This window comes from Loxodonta africana, chromosome 16, assembly GCF_030014295.1.
Source record: "Loxodonta africana isolate mLoxAfr1 chromosome 16, mLoxAfr1.hap2, whole genome shotgun sequence".
Taxonomy (NCBI): Eukaryota; Metazoa; Chordata; class Mammalia; order Proboscidea; family Elephantidae; genus Loxodonta; species Loxodonta africana.
The window spans coordinates 35,966,811-35,993,021 of record NC_087357.1 but is presented as its reverse complement, the minus strand read 5'-3'; the positions used below and the strand labels follow the sequence as shown (position 1 = coordinate 35,993,021).

General features: G+C 44.7%; 1 protein-coding gene across 1 annotated transcript in view; it reads right to left on the bottom strand.

Moving 5' to 3' along the window:
- CRTAC1 (cartilage acidic protein 1) overlaps positions 1-14,321 on the bottom strand; it is a 129,192-nt gene extending 114,871 nt beyond the window's left edge. Inside the window, exon 1 of the mRNA XM_003408983.3 lies at positions 13,730-14,321. Coding sequence (XP_003409031.3) covers positions 13,730-13,929 — 200 coding nt within the window. The 5' untranslated portion in view covers positions 13,930-14,321. The remainder of the gene's footprint in view (positions 1-13,729) is intronic.
- Between the last annotated feature and the right edge of the window lie 11,890 nt (positions 14,322-26,211).

The following is a 26,211-nucleotide window of genomic DNA, read 5'->3' as shown; positions in this document are numbered from 1 at the left end:
GTTTTGGTATCAGATGAGACAGTAATTCTAGGTAAAAGAGGGTAGAAAAAGATTTACTGGAAGTATGAAAGCATGCTCCCAGAATTGAAGGAGAGCTTCAGGATTCCCATAGCTCTGGGGATCTCAGGACAGGAAACTGGGCCCTGATGTCCCCAGGATTGTCTCCTCTTCTTTCTGGATGTTATCTTCATTCTCTCAGGTTCCTCCATGGGATGGGGGATAGGGCAGGTGGTAGTTGTGTGATACACCCTTATAACTCATGATCCAAGAACAAAGGGATAATTTTCCTTATTGGATTCAAGAGGAAAAACTTCAGATCAAGACATTGATCGGACAGTATTAGGTCATAGGGAACCCCAGACTAATCCCTAGTGGCAGCCCCACAGGACCCTGTAATTGGAAAAGGAACAGCTCTCCAAAGGACGGGAAGTATTCTTCCCAGAAGAATGAGTAAAGGTGTTGTGGAGGTGCAAACAGCAGGTTCTGTCACCCTATCCTGTGCCAAGGACCCCACCAACGCAATGCTGCTCTCCAGAGTAAGGCAGAGCTTCTGGTTAGTGGTGTATTTGGGGGAATTTCACTGCCTCTCCAAAGCGTTAGTAGCCAGGAATAACCAGGATTGGAGGCTCAATAATGATGTCAGTCTCATCTCTGCACTGGGAGAATCCTTATTAGCCTGCTCATCTTTGAATTGCCCACTCACGGCCAGCATACAGAATGACTCAACAAGAGGGGATGTCAAAAGATACTGGGCAGTTGACCTTGACCACAGATGGCTGTAACTATTCTATCGACAACATGGTAAGGCAGCTGCTGAGGGGGAGGGAGTCCTTTTTCATGTGCACAGTCACATGCTTCCTTGGTTGGCACTGCCAAAAGTCAGTGACCTTGGATGGTATCATTGATGTTGGCAACAGACTCTGATCTTGACTCTCTCTGGTGCTCCTCTAGAGAGGCACAGTCCAAGGGTCTGGCCTGGCTACTCAAGTGCACGTGGGTTACTGCACATGCTTCTATACACACACACACACACACACACACACACACACCCCTTTCTTCTCTACCCTATGCCCAAATCTCCCATGCTGTAGAGCTCTTTCTATTTTGCAGGAAGAGAGTGCATCCATTTCTGAACAGCTGAGGAAAAGAGAACCTCTTAAGCACTACTTCTGTTAGGTGCATATGCCCTGCTGTGTCTTCTTGGTAGCAGGAAGAACACAAGCTTTGGCGTCTTAGAGATTCCAAATCTATTGAGAACTCTGGATTTCTGTTTCCATTTGTATGACAGACACAGCTTCTGAAGGACCCGCCCACTATAAAACAAGTAGATTCAGGATAAAACATATTTTAAACAATGAATAGCATTCTTGAGGTACATGCTGTTTGTCCAATATTTTAATCCTGTCCTTTGTTAACCCTACCAGTTATATATTATTATTGTTCTTACTATTATATAAAGGCATTGTTTTTATTTGCATATATTTTTACCATTTTATTTGCTCATCTTTCCTTCTTTCATTTCAGAAAGACCTTTTTTCTTCTTCCTGATATACCTCCTTTAGATGTTTCTTTATGGAATACCAGATACTTGTAAACTCAGTATTTGTTTATCTGAAAATATCTTTGTTGTATCTCTACTCCTGAAAGATCATTTTTCTGCATTCAGAATTCCAAAATGACAGTTATTATTTCTCTGTCTTCCGGTTGTCATTGTTGCTGTTGACATGTCTATTTATCATCAGTCTACATGTCGTTCCTTTGTAGGTGATGGATCTCTTGTCTCTGTCTTTTTCATCTTTGGGGCTCTGTAGTTTCACTACTGTAGGTAGTCTCATGTCTCTCATCAATTTTGAAAAGTTACCAGTCACTTTTTAATTTTATTTTATTTATTGTGCTTTAAGTGAAAGTTTACAAATCAAGTCAGTCTCTCATACAAAAACTCATATATACCTTGCTGTGTACTCCTAGCTGCTCTCCCCCTAATAAGACAGCACACTCCTCCTCTCCACCCTATATTCCCCATGTCCATTCAACCAGCTCCTGTTCCCCTCTGCCTTCTCATCTCACCTCCAGACAGGAGCTGCCCACATAGGCTAATATGTCTACTTGAGCCAAGAAGCTCACACCTCACCGGAATCATTTTCTGTCTTATAGTCCAGTCCAATCCCTGTCTGAAGAGTTGGCTTCAGGAATGGTTCCAGTCTTCTGCTGACAGAAGGTCAGGGGACCATGATCTCCAGGGTCCCTCTAGTCTCAGTCAGACCATTAAGTCTGGTCTTTTTATGAGAATTTGAGGTCTGCATCCTACTGTTCTCCTGCTCCATCAGGGATTCTCTGTTGTGTTCCCTGTCAGGGCAGTCATCCATTGTAGCTGGGCACCATCTAGCTCTTCTGGTCTCAGGCTGATGTAGTCTCTGGTTTATTTGGCTCTTTCTGTCTCTTGGGCTCATATTTACCTTGAGTCTTTGGTGTTCTCCATTCTCCTTTGCTTCACGTGGGTTGAGACCAATTGATGCATCTTAGATGGCTGCTTGCTAGCATTTAAGACCCCAAGCGCCACTCACCAAAGTGGGATGCAAAACATTTTAATACATTTTCTTAAACCATCATCTTTTTAACTAGTTATCTTCTCTCCATTCTCTCCTTCTGGGGCTCCACTCAGACATACCAGATTTTCTCATTTTCGTCTCCAATCTCTTAGCCTTTCTCATATTATTTCATCTCTTGTCTCTTTGTGCTGCTGTATACTGGATAGTTTTTCAGGTCTATTATCCAATCTACTAACTCTTCAATTTTGTCGAAACTGCTGAGTTTATATTCCAAAAATTGTTTTTCATTTCTAGGAATTTCATTTGGTCCTTTTTCAAATCTCCCTAGTAATTTCTGATAATGTTTTGTTGCTTACTCATTTTTGTGAGTTTATCTTTTGTTCCTTTAAACATTGCATACATAGATAGATGCTGTATTTGACAATTCTAATACCTGAAGACTTTGGGGGTTGAAATGTGTTCTTAGTCATTTTTTCAGTCTCTTAACGAGGGTGACTTGTCTCCTTATCATATTTGCTTGATCTTGAAATGTGGGAATACTGGGGCCCTGAACTGCAGAAGCTTTGTATCAGAGAGGATTTGCATCTACCTCTGCTGAGGGCCAGGGAGCCTGCCTGACCTAGGAATACTGCAGTTCTCTCCAAGGGTCCTAGATTAATGCAAAATTCTAGGGTTCAGCATCCTGACCTTGCTCCTAGCTCAGGGTTAGTAATGCTCTTCACAGTCCGTTGTTTACTGCTCACAAGTTCCAGGTCAAGTTTTAGCTTACTTTTCTAGGGGCCATGGAGGGTGGTTCTTGGAGATTTCCTTGAAGTTTGTGAGCCCAGTAATGCATTAAAAATATGTTTTAACTTGGATCTACTTGTTTTATAGTGCAAGGGCTTTTTAGAGGATCTAGTCTTATACAGATAGAAACAGAAGTCTGGGCTCTCAATAGATTTGGGGAGGGTTAAGATAATTCTGGAGTTTGTTAAGTTAAAAATGTATCATAAAATTTCAAAAGAAAACCACTAAAAGAACAGAAATATCCATTGCCATTGAGTTGATTGTGACTTATACCAACTCTACAGGACAGAGTAGAACTGCCTCATAGGGTTTCCAAGGAGTGGCTGGTGGATTGGAACTGCCAACCTTTTGGTTAGCAGCCAAGCTCTTTAACCACTGTGCAACCAGGGCTCCAAAAGAACAGAAATAGAGGGCATAAATTCCAAATTAGTAGAGGCCAAAAAAAATGGGATTTAGAACAAAGAAAATTTCCTCCCCTCCATCCCTCAAAATCCTCAATTAAAAAAAAAAAAACAAAACATTGAAAATATAGAAATTGAAAAAGTAACACAATGGAAACAAATTTCAACATATCAATGTTCCCATTAAATGTCAGTGGACTAAATTCATCAGTAAAAGGACAGACATGTTCAGACAGTTGGAAAAACTTAAGCCATGTGTATGCTGCATACAAGACACACATGCAAAACATAAGGGCTTTGAAAATTTCAAAGTAAAAGTATATACCTGGCAAACACTAGCCAAAAGAAATCTGGAATAGCTATAATAATATCAGACCAACAGCATAATCAGGGATGAAAAAGTTCACTTCATAATGATAATGGTTCCATTCTCCAGGGAAATATAAGAATTCTAAAGTTACACCTAATAAATTAGCCTCAATACACATAAAACAATAATTGACAGACTCACAGGAAGAAATGGACAAATCCACCACCACAGAAGGAGATTTCAAAATAAGCCTCACAGTTATTAATAGGCCAAGCATGAAAATTAAAAAATGATTCTGATTTGAACTACCCAATTAACAAACCTAACTTAGTGGGCATAAGCAGAATAACACTTCTACATTTTGCTATCTCTTTTTTTTTTTTTTTATGAGCCTAAGCAGTATCATTAGGCCTCAGTTTCCTCATCTGCAAAATGGGAACAATACTTCTTACCGTGTTTTCATCAAATCTAAGGTATCATTGGTGGTAAGACTCACCATTATTTTACATATCACTAGGAAAGAAAAAACTCTGCTGATTAAATGCAAGGTGCCAAATATAAGTCACATCCCGATTTTAGTGATGTAAACATGTAAAGAAACATGTGACTTAGAATCAAATACAACATATATGGACTGCAGTGATGGTTAAAATGAGAGAAGTAGAATATGAGACACACTTGGCTTCTGCTCTCCACCCCTTGCTAGTAGTCTGCAAACAGGTGAAAGTAATCAAGGAGAAATTATGGTAAAACTCTGAAGTGGGGAATATTTGTTTTTAGCTTCTTCACATTCTTGTGTGTTTTTCTCAATACCTGCACCTCAAGAGCAACCTCTTCCCCAGAGGAAAAATTAAGCAGTGACCGTAGCCTCCTTGTAACAACATGATTAAACTACCCAGCTCATCAAATAAGTAGGGCTGGGGAGGAGAAGGGGTTTGTGAGGAAAAAACGCTAGAGAGAGAGGCTGGGTCAGATCTGCCCCCAGAGCAGAAGTGATTCTGGAAACAGAAAAGCACATGGTACCAGAGAGAAGGGCAACGAACGGCCAGTCTCTTGGCTCAGGCGTGCTTCTGGGGCAGGCCCACGTGCTGGACGAAGGGGGAGGGCCGCTCTCAGCTCAGCCAGTTAGGTGCCCAGGCCTTTGGGAGAATAGAGTGGGGCCCACAGGACAAACAGGGCCTTCAGGCCAGCCTACCGCTCTAAAAACTGGGGAGAAGAGACGCTTTAGGGAGAATCGCCGGAGACAGGGCATACATCTATCTTCTGAATGGATGTGGAATTCAGGCTACTAAAAGTAGCTTTGCCTTTTTCAGCAGAGGCAATTTTAGTGTCTTAATTATATTACTATTTTTGAATGGCTTTTTATAAATACTTTTCACTACTTTGTGAAAATCGTTTTTTGTTAAAACCAAATAATAAAAAAATTCAAATAAGCTGAAAGCTATCTTCAACTTGGAGAGCCACTGCCCCCTTGTTAAAACGTCCACCTCCTGCCTCTCCATTCAAGGCAAATGCCATCTCCAAAGTTTCTGTGATTCCCAGGCAGAGGTGCTCCTACCATCTCCAACCTCTTGGAATGCTTGCATCTCCCTGGTGATGCTGATCCTCAGACAGTGTGGGTATGTTTGTCCCTACCAAGGACAGCGAGACGTTTAAAACTCTGAACTCCACCCCCCTCCAATCACCCCACTGCATACAGTATCAGACAGTGCAGTGCAGGGTGAATTAATTTGGGTGGTCACCAAGGAATAAAGCATGCTTGTAGGGATTGTTTCCAAAACGGTACATGTTCCTATGACAGGGATTGATACTGATTAAAAAATAATACTTTTACTGGTGGTGTATTTATTTTAAATATGTTCTTTTAAAGAATAACTTTTGTTGTGGGTATGTTTCTTTTATTGTTGTGAAATTATAAACATAATACTGTTAAAACTCTCTGAGGTAGTGGCTATCCTTCCTAACGACTGTATTAGTTTCTTGTTGCTGCTGTAACAGAATTACTACAAACTTAGTAGACTAAAAGAAATAAATTTATTATCTTACAGTTATGCATGTTATAAGCCTGACGTTGATCTCACTGGGCTAAAATGAAGGTGTCGGCAGGGCTGCACTGCCTTCTAGACACTCCATGGGTGAATCTGCTTCCTTACTTTTCTCCCTTCTAGAGGCTGCCCATGGTCCTTGGCTCACAGCCCCTTTCTCCATCCTCAAAGCTAGTAATGGCGGGTTGAGTCCTTCTCAGATCGCATCCCTCTGGCCTCTTCTTCTGCCTACCTCTTTGCACTTTTAAAGGACCCTTGTGATTACATTAGATTCACCTGGATAATCCAGGCTCATGTGCCCAACTTCAAGGTCCCTAACTTAATCACATCCGCAAAGTCCCTTTTGCCACGTAAGGTAACAAACTCATAGGCTCCTGAAATTAAGATGTGGACATCTTTGGGGGACATTATTCTGCCTACCATACCTACTTACAGCCTTGGTGTGTGTGTCTGTGTGTGTGTGTATAAGACTAGTGTAATCAATCACCTCTAAGCTGGTCAGGGGGGTTTTGATTGTGTGTGTGTGTATGTGTTTGTGTGTGTGTGGCTGGGGTAATCACCTCTAAGTTGGTCAGGAGGGTCTTGATTTGGTGTGTGTGTGTGTATGCGTGTGTGACTAGGGTAATCACCTCTAAGCTGGTCAGGAGGGTCTTGATTTGGGGGCCAGGGTAGGGTTTGCACAGGGCTGGGGAGAAGGAGAAACAGATGCAGCTATGGACCCATGGGACATCTCTGGCAAACCTGGCACGCATTGCTGAATGCCTGAGTAGCCTTTTTAGAAAAGCTATAAGAATGGGTTAAAAAGTCCTAGCTCCAGCTCCGACTCAGGCCTTATTAGTATTCAAAATCAGGGACAGTCCATGCTTAACCACAGCAGAAGACCTGGCACCTCGCAATCATTCTTCCAGGATACCGACGACAATGAATCTCAGGGTTAAGGGTGACCTATTTTAGAAATACATGTTTTTGCAGGGGAGGCTTTAGAGGAAGTCTTTTAGCAGTTTGAATCAGAAAGTACTGAAGTTCCTCAAGCCAGTTTTTAACAGCAGCAGCTTCTTTTGCAGGTACAGAGTAAGCCCCTTTTTCTGCCTTGGAATTGTTAAATATAAATTGATAAACGTCAGCCCCTGGAGCACATGTGGCTGGACCTGTAGTAGGTGCTCGAAGAGCTGTTGAATGGAATAATCACGAGCTTAGCTTTTATTTCTCAGCTATGAACGAGTAGGAGATTGAGATTAGAGACAACTTAGCAATATCTACTAAGATTTACAATGTACCTATCCTTGACCCAGCATTTCCGCTTCTTGGTAGTTATCTGAGAGAAATATTTGCATGTGTGTATAAGAATGTGTGCTCCAGTCTTGTTTGCAATGGTCAGCGATTAGAAACAGATTCAATCCTGAGGGATGTCAAAATGAATATGGTACATCCATACTACGCAACCTTTTTTTTTAATAAGCTAGATCTATACATTTGAACAATGAACATATTATTAAGCAAAAAAAGGAAGTTTTGGAACAATATGTATCAGTTTGAGTCCTCAAAAGACTATGTATTTTGTAAATAAATATATAATATACACATGTTTATTTATTTACAAAGTATGTAGTCTTGTAAAAAAATACGTATACATAAAATTGCCTCAAATGCATGTGAAAGCTGGACAGTGACTAAGGAAGACTGACGAAGAACTGATGTCTTTGAATTATGGTGTCACCAAAGAATGCTAAATATACTACGCCAGAAGGACGAACAAGTCTGTCTTGGAAGAAATACATCCACAGTGCTCCTTGGAAGCAAGGATGGTGAGACTTTGTCTCTGTACTTTGGACATGTTATGAGGAGGGATCAGAACCTGGAGAAGGACATCATGCTTGGTAAAGTGGAGGGTCAGTGAAAAAAGGAGCACCCTCAACAAGATGGACTGACACAGTGGCTGCAAAAATAGGTTCAAACATAACAACCAATGTGAAGATGATGTAGGACTGGGCAGTGTTTCATTCTGTTGCACATGGGGTCACTATGAATTGGAACTGACATGACAGCACCTAGCAACAACACACACACATATATATACATATATGGAGCTCTACAGGGAAGCTTCTACTCTGTCCTATAGGGTTGCTATGAACCAGAATCGACTTGAGAGCAGCGGGTTTACAGGGTATACATACATACATACATACATACATACATACATACATACATACATATATATATATATATATATGTTAAAAAGCATGGCACAGGACTGGGCAGTGTTTCGTTCTGTTGTACGTAGGGTCACTATTAGTTGGAACCAATTCGGCGGTGCCACAACAACAACCACCTGCGTGTGTTCGTGTGTGTGTTCTGGGAGGGGACTAGGATGGGCTTAAAGTAGAGGTGGAGAGTTAGTAAAGACAGGTTTTCACTTCATCTATATTGCATACTTTTTTTGCAATAAAAATTTAAGTGTAATTCAAAGTAAAATACATTTTTGTGAAAACAAGAGGGCTAGAAACTGAATGGATAATCTAACATTTTAAGTTAATGTCAAAATCAATGACTGAATCTATTAAATGTATTTTACAAAGCAACAGTTCATGCTGAAAGTTCAAAAATATTTATTCCTATTTTGTTAAAAGCATGTGTGTGTGTATGCACGTAGTTATATATACCACATACTTTTAAATATATTTATATGTACACTACATATAGCTATCTATTTGTTGTTGTTGTTATTTGTTGCCATCAAGTTTATTCTGATTCATGGCAACCCATGTGTTACAGGGCAGAAATGCTCCATAGGGTTTCCTTGGCTATAATTTTAACAGAAGCAGATCACCAGGCCTTCTCCTCCGCAGTTCCACTGGGAGTGTTCAAACTGCCAACCTTCAGGTTAGCAGTTGAGTGCAAACCGTTTGCGCCACCTAGGGACCTTATATCTACTTATATCTACTGTATATGTCTATATCTATGTGGTACACATAGCTTATAATAAAATGCGTAAGTGCTGCTTTGGCTAACCATAGGTAAATATCTCATTCTTTATCAGTGTTGTTACTATTTATACAAGCAAAAATATCTCCTATATGATCATGATTAATCTGGTAATTGAATATGGTTTGCCTTTTAAATAATCCAATTAATTTTAGTAAATTAAAAAGAGAGTTTCCCAATATAGTTGCAAAATTAAGAAAAATAAACAAGTCACTGCTTGACAATACATAGCATCCCTTTAAATGAAACCCTTCCAAGTGTGAAGAATGTGTTAAGGTTTTATCAAATGAATGCTCTTTGTGTAGAAAAACTGATCTAAATCATGGATTTCAACTTTACAACCACTACGGTCTTTCCATTTGAGCACATCTCCTGTTGGAGACTGAGAGGGTAGCGGGGTTATCTTAGGCCTCTGGGAATATCCCAGGAAACAAAAGCTGCTCTAAAGGAATCGTACAAGATTGACAGAAACAAGAATTCCTTTCCAGACTACATGAGACTATAGATTGGGTATTTCGCTCCACTGAGAAAAGGGGAGGCCACTGGGCTTTCTCTTTACCCAGGGAACCAGTCCTAAAGACTTCAACGGTCTATGCGTGCGCAGACATCTCCAGGAGTGATCAAATTCTCCCCTCACCCTGCAGGGAGGAGGCTGTGGGCAGTCTGCAATCACGCACCTGCCAGTTAACAGATAAACCCTCCATATGCGGAGGCACAGAGGCACCAGCCTGACCATTCCCTCCCCACCCCTGCAGAATAAAGGGCGGTCATTTGCCGCTCCTCCCAGTCAGATGCACGCACACGCCTTCCATCACAATTAACTCAAGAATCTGAAACACAACACAAACTCACCCGCAACATGCTCAAAATCAATGCCATCGATACCCAGAATGAGGATACCAAAAAAGCAAAACAAAACAAACCTATTCAAACAGTAAATACTCAAAACAACAAGGCTAGAGTCAGATGTGGTACAAGGTCAACAAACCTAAAGACAAGTTCAAGTACAGGGCACCTTATAAACGGAACGGCTGGCATTATACCAGGGGTTACAAATGTAAATGTCTTCACAGGCCAGATAATGGACAGGTCTATAACATAACAGGAAGGGAGGCCTGTCAGGAGTTGGACCACTGGTGCACCAGATAAAGACATTCAAATTCAATTAAAAAAAAATTCAACTCCTGCTACAAGATTCTTAAACGGAGAGTCAACAATCACAGAAGGAAACAGAGTTAAATATGACGCGTGGTGGTGGTGGTGTTAGTTGCCTTCGAGTTAAGTACAGTTCACGGTGGCCCCCATGTGTGCAGAGTAGAACTGCTCCACAGGATTTTCAAGGCCGTGATGTTTCAGAAGCAGATCGCAAGGGTCTGTCTTCCAAGGTGCCTGTGTGTAGGTTGGAATTACCAACCTTTCAGCTAGTCTTCGAGTGTTTAACTGTCTGGGCTACTCAGGGACTCCATGATGGGTGCAGAGGGGATGAAATAGAGTTAAGAGTCAAAATCAGAAAAGGTGCGAAGGCACTCACATGGGATGAAAGGCAGGACAGCGATCCTAGCTGTCATTATTGGAAAGGATGGTGACCACTTGGTTTATAATTTCAAAGGCAATAGCAAAACAAAAACTAAATGAAAATGGGTGTATTAAGCTCTAACATAGAGCATTCGATTAATCGAATAGGTTCTTCATATAATTAACCATTGAGCTGGATTACAAAAAGATTGCACACGTTCTTTTGTAAGCCTCTAAATAAGTGGAACTCTCAAAGAGTATAACCAAAAAAACCCCAAACCTGTTGTTGTTGAGTTGATTTCAACTCATAGCAACCCTAAAGACATAGTAGAACTGTCCCATAGGTTTCCAAGGAGCAGCTGGTGGATTCAAACTACAGATCTTCTGGTTAGCAGCTGTAGCTCTTAACCACTGCACCACTACAGCTCCTCAAACAGTATAGGTGTGGTCTTACTGGAAGGCAAGGGTAAACCAAATGACCTCCAAAGGTCATGACTTAAATATGTCTGTATAGTCAACTCTTGGTTATCCAGCTAAAGGGAGAAGACAGTGACAAATCATCCTAAGACGAAGACAACAAAAAGCTATATTTGCCTTTGGAGTGTATTTTGGTACTTAAATTAGAATGTGTCTTTCTGACACTCTGAGAATTCACAATGCTTCACAACAGCCAAAAAGCTTGACCTGGAGCTGAGAGGCTGCCCAATTTTGCCACCCTGCCTTCTGCATGACTCTTACTCTTTGCTGAGGGTGAGCACTAGCGTTTTTCAGAATAATGTCCGGCAGCCCAAACTTTTTCAGACAGCGGCTACCTGGTTCAGCTCTTCCCTCGGAGAAGAGAAAGGGGTCTTTCCAAATGGTTAATCCAGGGTCAAGACCCAGGGTGGTCTGACTCTTGTTTCCAAAGGGTGATTCCAGAGTCCTGCAGGATCCTCAGTAAGCAACAAGTTAGATAAGATATACACACCTGCTGCAAGATGACTACAAAGAGGATGGTCTATTTCGTCTACATTCCCTACCCTAGAGGACACAGCAACAAATTTCGTGAGTTCTCTGGAAGAGAGAGAAAAAGAACTTCATTGAAAAGGAAGCACTCAGAGAGAAAGAAGCTGACAGTTCCCTGGCGTCAAAGGATGGGTGGGCTGGAGACCTGCCATGCCCGTGTTTAGACACGGTACCCGGACAACTGACCTCAGATAATGGGTCTGTCTGGGCTGTCAGTCACTCCCTTTGACCTGGAAAGAACAGGGAGACACAGAAAACAGAATATTGCCTATTCCCAAATAGCCCCAGGTCAGGACCATTTCTGGGGGCAAGCCCTTCTCTCTCAGCTCTGATCTTTGCAGCTGAAAGCTGAGCCAAGAGGAGGGCAATGCAGCTCATGACTGCTACTTCAGCATGCTTTTGAGAGAGATGCCAGGGAAAGGCACAAAATGATAACAAAAATCTTAAAAGTAAACTGTAAGAGACTGTCTTGGCAGAAACTGGGTCTGCATAGTTAAATAACTTGCACAAGGTTCACAATTTTTGAGTGGGACATATTAAAACCAGGTCTTTCAAATTCAAAGTCCAAAATGCTTTCTACTGTCACTTGCAACTGCTACAAATAATGTTACCTGCCATTACTTTGCTCAGAGCTCCCAAAAAAGCACAGGCCTCCCAGAATGAGGCTGACTGGCCCCATGGTGCTGTTATTGATTGATTGATTTTGAAGTGATCACTAAACTTTGTACAGTGTAGTTCGGCAGAAACTCTAGAGTTAGGAAGCCTTGGGGTTTGATCTTGACTCATTCACTTACTATGTACTTGACATTGGACAAGTCACTTAGCATCTCTGAATCCCAATTTCCCTGTCTGTAAACGTGGATGATACTATACTTACTCCATAGTGTTGTCAAGAGGACTAAATAAGGGTAAGAATCGTTGCACAACTCGGAGAATGTACTCTGTGTCACTAAATGGTACATGTAGTAACTGTTGAATCAGTGTATGTTTTGCTGTGTATATTCTCAACAATATCAACAAGATAAATAAAATTTAAAGAAAAAAAACTATACATATTTAAAAAGAAAGAGGATTAAATAAGATGATGCATGTGAAAGGCTTAGCACAGTGCCTGGCACATACTTAAAAAAAAAAAAAACATTGCCATCAAGTCAATATCAACTCACAGTGACCCTATAGGACAGAGCAGAACTGCCACACAGGGTTTCCATGGAGTGGCTGGTGGATTCGAACTGCCGAACTGCCGACCTTTTGGTTAGCAACTGTAGCTTTTAACCACTGCACCACCAGGGCTCCAGGTTAGTGCTCGATAATAAGAATTATCAATAGTGGCTGGCATGCAATCGCCTACTGAAGCTTCAGGACAATAGGGCATTACAGCCGTACACCTTTGTACAGATGATGTAACTGAATCTCAGTAAGTAACCTACTCAAGGTCACGTTAACTAGGTAGTTGTAGAGCTAAGGCATGAACTAAAGACATTTGGACTCCAAATCTTATGCTTTTTCTTGCTATACAATGTTGCTTCTTAGGACAGAAAGGAATGGTGGGTACCAAGGTGTGGTTTAGAGGTTTAGCTCTCTCTCTTAATTTCCATCTTCCTTCTTTTAAAAGGACAAGTACTGTTTTATAGTTTTATGTAAAGTGCTATGTGAACGCAGCTCTGCGCATCCCCGTCTGTCATGACTGTCACCCTATAAGCTCCTCCTACTTAGAAAATCTAGACCCCACTGGTAAGAAGTAATACTTACATAACTAACCTGAACTGTTGCTGTTGAGTCGATTCCGACTTATACATAACATATACATAACTAAGGGGGCTTAAATAAGAAGAGAAGAGGGTGCCTTGAGGCAGAGCATTCAAAATTTCTCCCTGGAAAGCCTATGAGTCAATCATCCTTCCTTCAAACTGCCTTCCATCCAACTCGCTGCTTTGGCAAAAGGCAGGACAGAGTAAGCCAGAACCCCAGCTGAGCCCAGCCAGGTTGCATCTGAGCCACAGATGACCACAGGCCTATGAACGAAAACTCAGTGTGTGGTCCTAAGTCCGCGGGTTTTGGAGTTATTTGTTATAAGCCTTGTTGCAGCAAAAGCTGACTAATACATTTGTCCAACTCAGAGTGGGAGCCACTTACCCCGCCACGACGATCTCAAAGTCCCCGTCATGGTCCACATCAGTAACTGCTACACCATAGTTGAGCTGGGTGGGGTTGCTGTCATAGTCAGGGGGCAGAACCGAGTTGGTGACCGCAGTGAACATGGGTTCAGCCCGCTGGGATCCCTCCGTGGGGGGCAGAAGCCCCAGCAGCAGAAGGAAGAGTGACATCCCCAACATCTGAAACCAAAGTTAATAAGCGTTACTGGAAGGCCCCATAGCCAAAGCGGCCCCAGGGAAATCTACTCCGGGTCAGCCCAGTGGTGCCTTTCTCCCCCGTTCACAGAGAGCTTGGCAATTCCTAAACCAAACCCAAGCCTGCTGCCATGGAGTTGATTCCAACTCATGGTGACTCAGTGTGCCTCAGTGTAGAACTGTGCTGTAGAGGGTTCCAACTGTTGTAATCTTATAGAAGTAGATCACCAGGCTTTTCTTCCGCAGCACTGCTGGGTGGATTTTCAGTTCTCAAGCAAGTGCAAACCCTGTGACACCCAGGGGCCTGGCCTGCCACTCTTCCACGACACCTGCCTTGACCATCCCCTTTAAAACTACCGCCTGTACCCATCACTCATAATCACCCTTACCCTGGTCTGCATTTTCTTCTTCTTAGCACCTATCACCTTATAATGTACTGTATAATTTCCTTATTATTTATTGTCTGTCTCCCTCTGCTAGGTCGTAAGCTCTGTGAAGGCAAGAATCTTTGTCTGATTTGTTCACTGATCAGACCAAGGCAAGAACAGCGTCTGGCACGTAACAGGCGCTCAATACATACTTAGTGAATGAAGGAAAGAATGGTGCAGTACAAACACAAGGCACTGAAGCCAGACAAACTTAGGAAGGAATTCTAGCCACTCCAGGGAGGTATATGATGTTTCCAAGTCTCAGTGTCTTCACTAGCTAGTTTGGGAAATACATACTTTGTAGGGCTATTATCTGGGATAAGATAACATATGTAAAGAACTTGGCTCAGTGTTTGGCACACAGTAGGTGCTCAGTAAACGAAAACTATTATTAGAAGAGCAACTTATTGAATGCGCAGGAGATCCTCAGTCTCCACATGAATGTAGACCATAATTACTAAGTTATGGGGGAGAAGACCATGGTCAACGGTTTCTTGAAAAAATGTATAGGCAGGGACCTATCACCATTCTTGTAAGTCCCAGTAAATAAATGTCTTGTTAATCCGCATAGAGGGAGACAATAGACTTGAGGCATTTTCCATATTACATACCAGGAAAAAGAAGGCCCCTTCCGTACTTTGGGACAAAGAAGAAACTAGCAGGTCTCCACACAGTCCAGAGGTAGGGACTAGACCCAATGAATAGCCAAGTCTAGAACCACAAGGTGAGGCTGTGAAGGATGGTCCTTCTGGGGGAACACACCCCAGAAGGAGCCTGGAGGGAATCTGTGACCTGGCAGCTTCTTTGAGCCAACGTCCCTTCCCAGGGCAGCCAGCCATCACCTCCAGACCAGGCAGCAGTCAGTTAGGGGCCCCATTCCAGCAGGATCTGGCGAGCAGTGCATCATTCACTTGGAGAAATTAAACCATTGTGTGTGTGTTTTATTATAAATTAATTATGTACAATCCATTGTATAATTCATTATTATGTCTCTAACATAACTCAGGGTGTTGCCAACCAGCCTGGGGCCACGGAAGCCAGTGGCACATACCCAACAGACAGAGGAGAATGGCCAAGGAGGTGGGAGGCCTCTGCCCTCTCTGAGGGAGACACTTAAAATACTACAAATGACCACCCTGAGCCTGTGCCCGCACACCAGGAATTGAAACCCACAGAGCATTCTAGATGCTCTGCTGGAACGAGTCCCACAGGGGCTGCCTGGGCTCAGTCCCAGCAGGGAAAGCAGCACCTTCTTGCCTTCAGAAAGTAGCAAATCTCTTCCTGATGGAACTTTTCCTGCTGGCTTGCCAATGCGTCTGGCAGTCAAGAGCAAGGCTGAGTGAGACTGATGTCTTAAGGGAAGAGCAAAGAAGATATGAAGACTGTCTCCTCATATGGAGACAGACATTCCTGCCAGCAAATGAGCCTGCTCCAGTTCAAGGACCCGGTGACCAAAATGGAGAGCCCGACACCACCTTGGGAGCCAAATATGATTCCGAGGTTTCCCTAATGCCTTGTGGGAGAGGCAGCCAGCTTCCCAGGGAGAGATGCAGAGCCAGGGCTCCAACTGCATGGCAGAAACTACCCACGGAGAGCCATCCCTGGGAAGGAGGCTCTTGTAGCATGGGGCACATGTTGGGTGTTGTACTGTTAGAGCGAGGACATTCGAAATGACTGAGACATCTGAACAAGACAGCATCTTCTACTGGGTGGTCTTAATCGCCAAAGGCGAATGCATCACTCTGGGAGCTCTGCAACTGGCAGGCAGCAAGTTATACTGGATAAAGGGGACCTCACAACTGGAGAATGAGCAGCTGGGGAGAAATGGGAAGCTGAAGAGTATTTAATAACTGGTGTGGACATGCTGCAATGTAGCATGGATCTGAAGGTCACTGGACCTCTAGCTCAAAAGGGATGGATCTTTAAGGCATAATCTCTACTGTAGGGACAGCAAATAGTTTCAACTTGAGAGCCAAATCCGACTGCTTGGCAGTGGCTGGAAAGGACTGCTGTGATCAGCTTACAATGCCGGCCATGGGCACGGAAGAGAAAAGTGGCACTGGGCATGCCTTCTAGAAGCTAGTTCGTTTCAGACACCATGCCTGTAACTTGGGTCACTGGCACCAGGGAGGCAGGCTCTATTAGGCTAATAGGTGTCTAACTAGTAGAAATTTTCTAATGAAGGCCACGGGGGGCAAAAGCCTTGACCCCGCCTGTTGAGTTTTACTTTTTCTCTGCAAGGTAGAACTTTTAATTAAAGGAGCCATATGAAAGAAGTAGCTACTCTGTTATCCATTTCCCGATAAATAACCTGAAGCAAGATGAAAAAGAAATAATGCACCTATGGTCTGACCTCTATTTTGCTTGGTGACCTTGAACAAGTCACAACCTCATTGGGTCCCAGCTTTCTTCTCTAAAATGAGGGACTGGGAGGAGATCTTTAAAGGTCCTTCCAGCTTTAAAATTCTATGATGGATTAAAGGATTTTCTTTAGAAGCAAACCTTCAGCAGTTCCCCCCTCCCCAAGCTCCATCTATAAACCCCAGACTAACCTGTGTCATTTTCCTTTCTGAGCATATTAAACACATTTTGAACAAAATGGCTTTTCAGCAGAGTTCTATAGCACTTCTCTCACAAGGCCACGGCCAGAGAGGAAAAAGCCATCATTAGCGTCGAACCCGATTTCAACCGGCACGGGCAGACCTAGAGGTGTAGGGAGAGTAGCAGTGCCAAGGGGCAATCTCTAAATTGCGCCCACCACCCCAATTTCAAGATGAATAGAAGTTGGTAGCGCGTGGCATGCCAACAGAAACGCCTTCCCCCCTCTTGTCCAGCTGCCTCAGTGAGGCACCTTTCATATTTGTGGCACCTTGGGATGTCATTCTGCACCTCGTCTGGCACCCCCTTATACTTGCACGGGAGCGCGGGAGTGTCCCCTTCGATCCACCCCCCAAGACTCTGGGCAGACCAGTGGATAGTCTCCCCTGGGGTGGGGCTGGTGGTGAGAGAGGGCATCGGCATCATCTGGGAGCTTGTTAGAAATGCAGCATCCAAGGCTCTGCCCCTGACCTAATAAAGTAGAATGTGCATTTTAGCAAGATTTCCGGTGATTAGAAGGCACATCAAAGATTAGAAACACTGCTCAAATCTGATTACAGTGGCTACACCAGAAATCTGCCAGTTGATTCTGACTGATGGTGACCCCATGTGTTACAGAATAGAACTGCTCCATTGGGTTTTCTTGGATGCCGTCTTTACGGAAACAGATCTGTGGCACTGCTGAGTGGGTTTGTGCCACCAACGTTTAGGTTAGTGGAAGCCAAACCAAACCCGTTGTCATTGAGTCAAATCCAACTCATAGCGACCCTACAGGACAGAGTAGAACTGCCCCATAGAGTTTCCAAGGAGCAGCTGGTGGATTTGACTGGTAACCTTTTGGTTAGCAACCGAGCTCTTAAGCACTGTGCCACCAGGGCTCCTAGTCAAGTGCAAACCATTTGTGCCACCCAGGGACCTAGAATCACCAGGGGTTTAAAAAAAGTACTGATGCCTGGGTCTCATCCCAGATATTCCGATTTAATTGGTATAGGACGCCGGCTGGGCGTCGGATTTTTACAAGCTCTCCAAGTGACTCTAATATGTTGCAACATTTGAGAAACACTGTTCTATACCAGTGTTTCTGTCCCTCTCAAACTTTAATGTGTATGAATCACTCGGGGGTCTTGTTAAAAGGCAGATTCTGATTCACTAGATCTGTGGTACCCAAAAACAACCCAGTCTTTTTTTTTTTTTAATTCTATATTTCTAACAAGCTCCCCAGTGTGCTGCTGCTATGGGTTCATAAACTATGCATTGAATAGCAAGGCTCTAGCCAGGGCTCCCGGGGTCATGGAACCAGGCTGTATACCACAATGAATGTATGAAATTGGTTCAAGAACCTCCTCCTTCTGCTCTAGATCTAAGGGGCTGAAATCAATTTTGTTGTTGTTGTTGGGTGCTGTCACATTGGTCCTGATTCATAGCGACCCCATGTGACAGAGGAGAACTACCCCATAGGGTTGCCTTGGCTATAATCTTTATAGGAGCAGACCACCAGGTCTTTCTCCCATAGAGTTCCTGGGTGGATTTGAATTGCCAGCATTTTGGTTAGCAGCCAAGTGCTTAACCATAGTGTCATCAGGGCTCTGAAATCAACCAAGGGCTATGCATTCCCCAGGGCTTCTCGGGGCTCAGTTTAGCATTATACACTCAAAGTACATGTCATCTTCAGCTCGAGGTCAAATTATCATAATTGATAGAGTGACAAAGAGAGATTTTGACTGTAATCTTTGCAAAAAAGTGAGAAGAGGGGAAGGGTTAGAGCTGGAGGGAGGTCAGGTCAAGGAGACAAGAGATAGGTGCCATGAAAAGGCAGAGCCTAGAGAGAACCGGCATGGCAGGAAGTTTCCAGCTGAGGTAGAGATGCAACCCAATGTGTTTTCAGAAACCATCATGGTACCTGGACCTGGTACCTAGTAGGAGCTCAATAAATATTTGGTGAATGAATAAATGAAGGAATATGTCTGAACGATAACGTGAATCAGCAGAAACTGCTTGCAACTTGTCACACAGTTAGTTAAAAACTGTTCTTTACCTAAAGCAAGGCATCTCAAACTGCATTATGCTTACGAGTCACCTGGAGATCTTGTTAAAAATGCAGAGCTCTGATTCAGTAGGTCTGAGGTGAGGCCTGAGATTCGCGTTTCTGACAAGCTCCCAGGTGATGCCAAGGCTGCTGGTCTATAGGCTGCACTTTTAGTAACAAGGCTCTAAACCAGTGGTTCTAAACATTAGCTGCCCAATGAAATCATCTAGGGAATTTTTAGGAGTATACTGCTGCTTAGGCCCCATCCCCTATTTCTGACTTAATTGGTCTGGGGTGGGGCCTAGGTGCTGTGTATTTTTAGAAGGATCTAAATTATTTTAATGGGCAGTCTAGGTTGAGAACCACTGCCCCAGACTCCTAGTCCCCAGATAGAAGTGTAAAGTGCAATTCGATTTGAAGTGAAAATGTTTCTACTACTGAAATTCATCACCAGCTTGTTGGAGTATACAAAGAAAATCTATTTGGCCAGAGAGGGTCAAAGAGGGGAGATAAAAAGTTTGAGGAATAAAGTACAGCAGGCTGATTCCACCTGAATCAGAAGGGCAGTGGGCTCCGGAGCGGCCTCACATTTTATGTGGCTGGGTCGGGAGACCTTCTGTCACCCCATAGTGAGCATCTGAATCTTTTGGGAGAGCATGTAGAAAAGTTAAAAATAGAATGGAAAAGTTAGTTGAGCTAAGCTTTTCGTTTTCCTGAATGCTTGTGTATCGAGCACCTACTGTGTACTATAGTACTGTGAACAGTGCTCACAGGCAGGAGTAGTACTTAGAGTACTCTATACAGGAATATGTACTAGTATATACAAGAGGTATGGTGGGTTCTAAGAATACAAAGATGAATAAAACCTGGTCCTTCCCCTCAAGGAGTTCTCCCAGCAGGAAGGAGAGCAGCCAGAAAATCAAAGAAGGTGTAACATTCATGTAAGTGCAATGGCAGGGGATCCAGGGGCAGAGCAGCACAGAAGAGGTGAGACTAAATATCAAAGGTGGGCATGGGCAGAGGGGTGCATGACCACAGTGCCAGGTGCCTCAACAAGGAATGTGAGCTACTCCTAAAGAGGGAGGGGGTCAAGCCAAACCAAAAACCAAACCTGTTGCCGTCAAGTTGATTTCAGACTCATAGCAACCCTATAAGACAGAGTAGAACTGCCCCATAGAGTTTCCAAGGTGTGCCTGGTGGATTCAAACGGCTGACCTTTTGGTTAGCAGCTGTAGCTCTTAATCACTACGCCACCAGCGTTTCCAATAATAATAATTTCTCAAAAATGCTCTGTGGGGAACCTCATACTACCAAGGAAACAGCACTGGGAGCAGGACACATCCTTTGGACATGAGGTTCCTGCACTGAGATGTTCCCAGACCAGTGGAAGACTGATGACAAGGACCTTCCTCCAGAGCCGACAGAGAGCGATAGCCTTCCCCTGGAGCTGGTGCCCTGAATTTGGACTTGTAGCCTACTACATTGTGAGAAAATAAAGTTCTCTTTGTTAAATCCAAAAAAAAAAAAAAAGCTCTACACGTGAACTTTTTGAACAGTCCTCAGCAGGATAAAGAGAGAGAAGGAAAAAAACAAAAACAAGACTAAAACCCAAAGCTTGGAGTCAGGGACCTGACTTTGGATCTCAACTCTACCCTACACTAGCTTCTGACCTTGGACATGCTCCTTAACCTTACTGGTCTTCAGTGTTCTTGTCTGTAACATGAGGATAATATGACCCGCTGAGGTTGCAAGGGTTAAACAGCTACAGTAGGCACCTCTCTCTGGGCCAGGCAGGAGGCAGCACTCCTTGTTCCCCTTCCTTTCACACAGAACAGTACTTAGGTTAGTCTTTAGACATTGGCTATGGCCAAACTCAGTTTTCTGTGGCCTCGGGACTTTCCTGAATTGGGTCTAAAAACTGGTAACCAAGCAACCTGTATTCTCCAGTGTGGGGTCAGGTAGCTGTCGGGAGAGGCTTCCAGGGCAATTTTCAGGGCACGAAGTTCTTCAGCAATTACTGCAAGAGCCAAGGACACTGCCCCAAGTTCTCACAAAGGCAAGGGGCTTAAATACTTCAGATATTGAGAGTACAGGCCCTTGCAGGACAGCAGAGACACAAGAGAGGCAGCTTTGGAGACACTCTGCCCCCTTTGGGCTGGGCCGCTGGCTTTACAAGAAACCTACAAAAGAGCCCCTGGCACTAAAGCAAGTTAGAGAAAAGCTAACAGAACCTGCCCTGGAACATCCACCCACAACACCACTTCCTGCAGCAGACTCACCATGAGCCTGAAATTGTGTTAGGTGCTGGGGTGTGTCCTGCCTGGTGGAGGCCACAGGGAGAAAGCTACTCAACATTGGTCATGTGGGTGTGGGGTGCTGTCAAGGAAGGAACGCAGCAGTGGGGAGGTGTGGCGCAGGGGAATGCTTCCTGGAGGCAAGGTGCTTTAGCTGAACTTTGGAGGATGCTAAGAAGTTAGCTAGACACGGAGAATCAGGAAGAAGAGAGCAATAAAAACAGAGAGCGGAGAACTACAAAGGTCAGGGGACTCAGCCTTCATCCCAACCTGCCCTTCTAGAACCTTCTATTTAAAGCCCTGCTCCCTTTTTCCCCAGGCTGTGTGTCAGGGGAGCACTCATGCTCCTCTCCTCCTGTTTCCCTATGATGGGTTGTGGGTTGGATCATTGTGATCCATAAGGTTTTCACTGGCTGACTTTAGGTGAGAAAGGTACTACTATTCTCCCTACTTTAGAGATGAAGAAACTAAGACACAGAGAGGTTAAGTAACTTGTCTAAGGTCACACAGCTAGTGCATGGTGGAGCCAGGATTTGCCCTTAAGCAAACTGGCCCCAGAATTGGTGTTCTTAGACACTACACCAGCCAGCTTCTCTCAATACACCAAACTTGTCTTAAAGTGAGTAGAGGTCAGAACCACCTCTGCCTGGGAAGGTGGGGAAGGCCTAAGGGAGAGGTAGCGGTGAGCTAGCCAGAGAGACAAGGTGCAGAATGCTCTAGTCTGAGGGGATTCATGTGCAAGTCGAGTCAGAGGGAAGTGCAGGTTTGAGTAGCAGGGTGAGGATCTGCACATGGGAACATGAGACGAGGGTAGGAGAGATGGTGGGGAGGGGTGCTGCTAACGAACCTGGAGAAGACCACGGAGGCCTTCACGAGTAATGGAGCCAAAAGGGCTAGGGAATGACAGGGTGGAAGTGGTGTGTTGGTGAGAACCTGCAGCAGAGTGGTATGGATGGTATGGAGGAGGCCCCGGAAGGGCTGGGCTGGAAGCAGGGAGGCCAATAAGGAGGTGAATATTGTGGCCAAGTGAGAGAGAATGCTGGAGGCTGCCATTCATCCATTCAATATATTTCTTATGTACCTACTTTATGGCAGGCGCTGTTCTGGGCACTGTGAGAACAAAATAGACAAAGTCCTTGCCCTCGCGGTGCCCACATCCTAAGGCCTCAGTTATCTGTGTTTTTCTACCCTGTCCCCTGTCCTGGTCCTCTGGACAAACCTCAGACCTTCCACACTGCCTCCCCACTCTGCCCCCTGAAGGCCGCCATGTCCTATGGATCTTCCCCAGCACCAAGAAATATAAGGCTTCCTCCTCCTTCCCGCTAGCTGGAGTGGACTTGAGTACCTGCCTGCAGCTGCACTCTTCCTTTGCAGACAGAGAGGAGGCTTGGTCCTGCTCCAGAAAAAGGCAGACAAAAACTCAGGGTTTTTGTAGCACACCCAGGCTAGGATGTGCCACAGAGACTGCAGGGCTAATGAAATGGTGGCTGTGAAAGTGAGAGGACAAATGGAGTTTCCTAGCCTTATGTGAAAGGCACAAACAAACAAATCCACTGCCTTCGAGTTGATTCCAACTCATAGTGACCCTATAAGACAGAGTAGAACTGCCCCATCAGGTTTCCGAGGAGCGCCTGGTAGATTCGAACTATCAACCTTTTGGTTAGCAGACGCAGCTCTTAACCACTACGCCACCAGGGTTTCCATGTGCAAGGCACCAAACCAAAAACCCGTTACCATCAAGTCGATTCCGACTCATAGCAACCCTGTAGGACAGAGTAGAGCTGCCCCATAGAGTTTCCAAGGAGTGTTTGGTGGATCTGAACCACCAGCCTTTTGGTTAGCAGCTGTAGCACTTACCCACTATGCCATCAGGGTTTCCAGGTCCTTAATAAGGATTACAAACTGCTCAGATTGTAAAATGGGAACTGACACTGCCTGGGTTGTTGTGAGGATGAGATGAGATAATGCATGTGAAGTGCTAAGCACAGTGCACATAAAAGTCCATAAATGGTAGGTAATGGCAACAACAACTACACTACTGCTACCACTAATAAATGTTCGGGAATGAATTAGTACACCTCAGAAGGCACTCTCCGTCCAGGAGTAGTTGCCAGATATTGAATGGAGTGCACTGAACTTCAACACTTTGAGGAATTGGCTTGCTTCTATTACTAATTTGTCTAGGGAGCCTAGTGGTGTTCTCTGATGCTTTAAATACTGCTTCCCAAATGCAGAATCCCTCAGTACGCCTTAATATACACATTTATTCTTTAAACGTTGAATACTCAGGGACCACGTTAGAAATGATGACTAAGGCATGGTCCCTGCCCTCAAGGAGCTTACCATCTTCCAGCGGTGAGGCATACGATAGAGTGGGATAAGTTCAGAATAGCAACAGGTACAAAGTCCAGATGGATCCCATAGGAGGGAGGGACTGCCTCATGGGGGGGGCGGGGGTGGGCAGTGGGCAGGCAGGAAAGGCTCTCAGGAGCTGGTGATTCAGGATTAAAATGGTAGTGGCATTCCAATGGGAGTGGAGTGGCATTCCATGTGACAGGCATCTACGGATCAAAGGCATAGATGTGACAACAGCTCGGTGCACGTGGGGAATGCAGGTGTCGCCCCGCTGGAGTGCAGGGTCTGGGGTCTGGGCTGTGGGGAGAGAGGAGGGGGCACAGAAGGCTGGAGATACAGTTTTGCGTGGAAGCAGCAGTCGGGGCTTGCAGAGCCTGCGAAGCCAAGGTAAGGAGCCCGGAGTCCCATTGTTGCAGATGTTTTGAAGTCATGATCAGACTTGCATTTTAGAAGCTTGTTTGGGCAGCAAAGTGCAGGAAGGAGAGTATCACAGGGGAGATTTGAACATCTGGGGCGGGCTGTGGAGGGGCACTGGATGACCTCTAAAATCTCGTCCAGGTGTAAGAGTCTGTGGATGAGATTTTTTTTCCCTCTAAATCACATTAAGTGTATTAGTGGACCTTGCTACTTAAAAACATCCTCTGGAGAATCTTTTTTGTGAAGCAATGATTCACTCCTTAGTTTGTCTTGGGTGGAAATTCAGGTTTTCATCTAGTCTATCAGTTTAAACAAGGTAAACCTGCACCGAGCTTCCTGCGTTAGTCAGCCAGTGGGAAGGGGAGAGGAGGGGAGTGAGGAGCAGTCAGAAGGTGGCGATGAGGCTCAGAAGCCTGACCTTGCTCAAGGCTCAGAGCTGGCCACCATCTCACGGGGCAGACCTTGCCTCGGGTCCTCGAGCCCTGCTCGATCGGTGGGGATCTTTGGAGGTTCACACAGCCCTGGTGCTACCAAGTGCCAGCTTTGGGAAGAAGGAGCTAGAAGAAAAGCTGGCCTCACTAACTGAGACCACTTTGGAGAGGCACTTTATTTTTCTGGACTTTTAATTCTGTTTGTTGTGGTTAGTTGCCATTGAGTCAATTCCAACTCCTGGTGACCCCAGATGTGCGAAGTAGAGCTGCTCCATGAGGTTTTCAAGGCTGTGACCTTTTGGAAGCAGATTGCCAGGCCCGTCTTCCAAGGTGCCTCTGGATGGGTTCAAACCACCAACCTTCTGGCTAGTAGTTGAGCGCTTTAACCGCTTGATCCACCCAGGGACTCCTGGAGTTGCATTTTAATACGGAGGACTGCCTCTGCCCAGAATGGCCACCTGCACTTATCTAATCATCCGTTCACTCACTGAGCACCTATTGAGCAAGCATTGTGCTACCCACTGCCATTAAGTCAGGTCCGACTCATAGCAACCCTGTACGACAGAGTAGAACTGCCCCATAGTGTTTCCAAGGAGCAGGTGGTGGATTTGAACTGCCGACCTTTTGGTTAGCAGCCATAGCTCTTAACCACTGCATCACCAGGGCTCCTCAGCATTGTGCTAGGCACTGAATATATGGTTAAAAACAAAAGACACAGTGCCTCCTCCCATGCTGCTTACAAGGCAGGATTTCTCCGTCTATTTCCCCACCTGCAAAAGCCTCTTTGGATATACATAACTTGCCAGATGAAAGGTGCATGATTATGATTTCCAAGAAAGAGTTTGCTCTTAGAGCCCAGGGTACAGAAGAATATTACATCACTTAGACATAGACACTGCTGGCACTAGAAAGGGCCTGTCTGTCTAACTCCTCTGATCACACGGACTAACAAGGAGGCCTCCAGAGCCTAGGGGACCCACCTTAGGATACGCAGGAAGTTCCTGGCAGGACCAGGAATGAGAATATATGTCACGATGCCCCCTCATGGCCAGGAAGAAGGGATGTAACCTCAGTCCCCTGAGAGGTACTTCAAATGACCTTCTACTTCCCAATCCTGAGCACCAGCAGGACAGACCAGCAATGGGCCTCATACAAACAACACCAATGAAGAAAACCAAACCAGTTGTCACCAAGATGATTTCAGATCATGGCGACACCATGTGTGCGGAGTAGAACTGCGCCTCACAGGGTCTTCAATGGCTCTGATGTTCTGGAAGCAGATCACCAGGGCTTTCTTCCAAGGTGCCTCTGGGTGGATTAGAATCACCTTCCTTTCAGTTAGTAGCCAGCACCTAACCACTCGCATCCCCCAGGGACTCCCGAATAACATCAAGAGAGATTGAATAGGAAGATTGTTCCCACCAATCCTACAAGAGCATCTCTGTCCATCTAGGAGGGGAAATTCGGGCTCCCAAGCCTGTCCCCTCTCCTTAGAGCCACTTCGGGATTCACATGACTTGGTAGCTCCTTAAGATACTCATCAAAGCAGGGCGGGATGGGGATGAGGATGGAGGCACCTGCCCTCCAGGTAGGAACAGGCTTAAGTGAGGGACAATGAAGTCCTGTAGTACCACTTCCAGTTGATGGCACACTCTCTGAGCCCAGCAATGATCTTGTGACCTTGTCACCATACTTTCGGGTGCAAACAAAGATAAGAA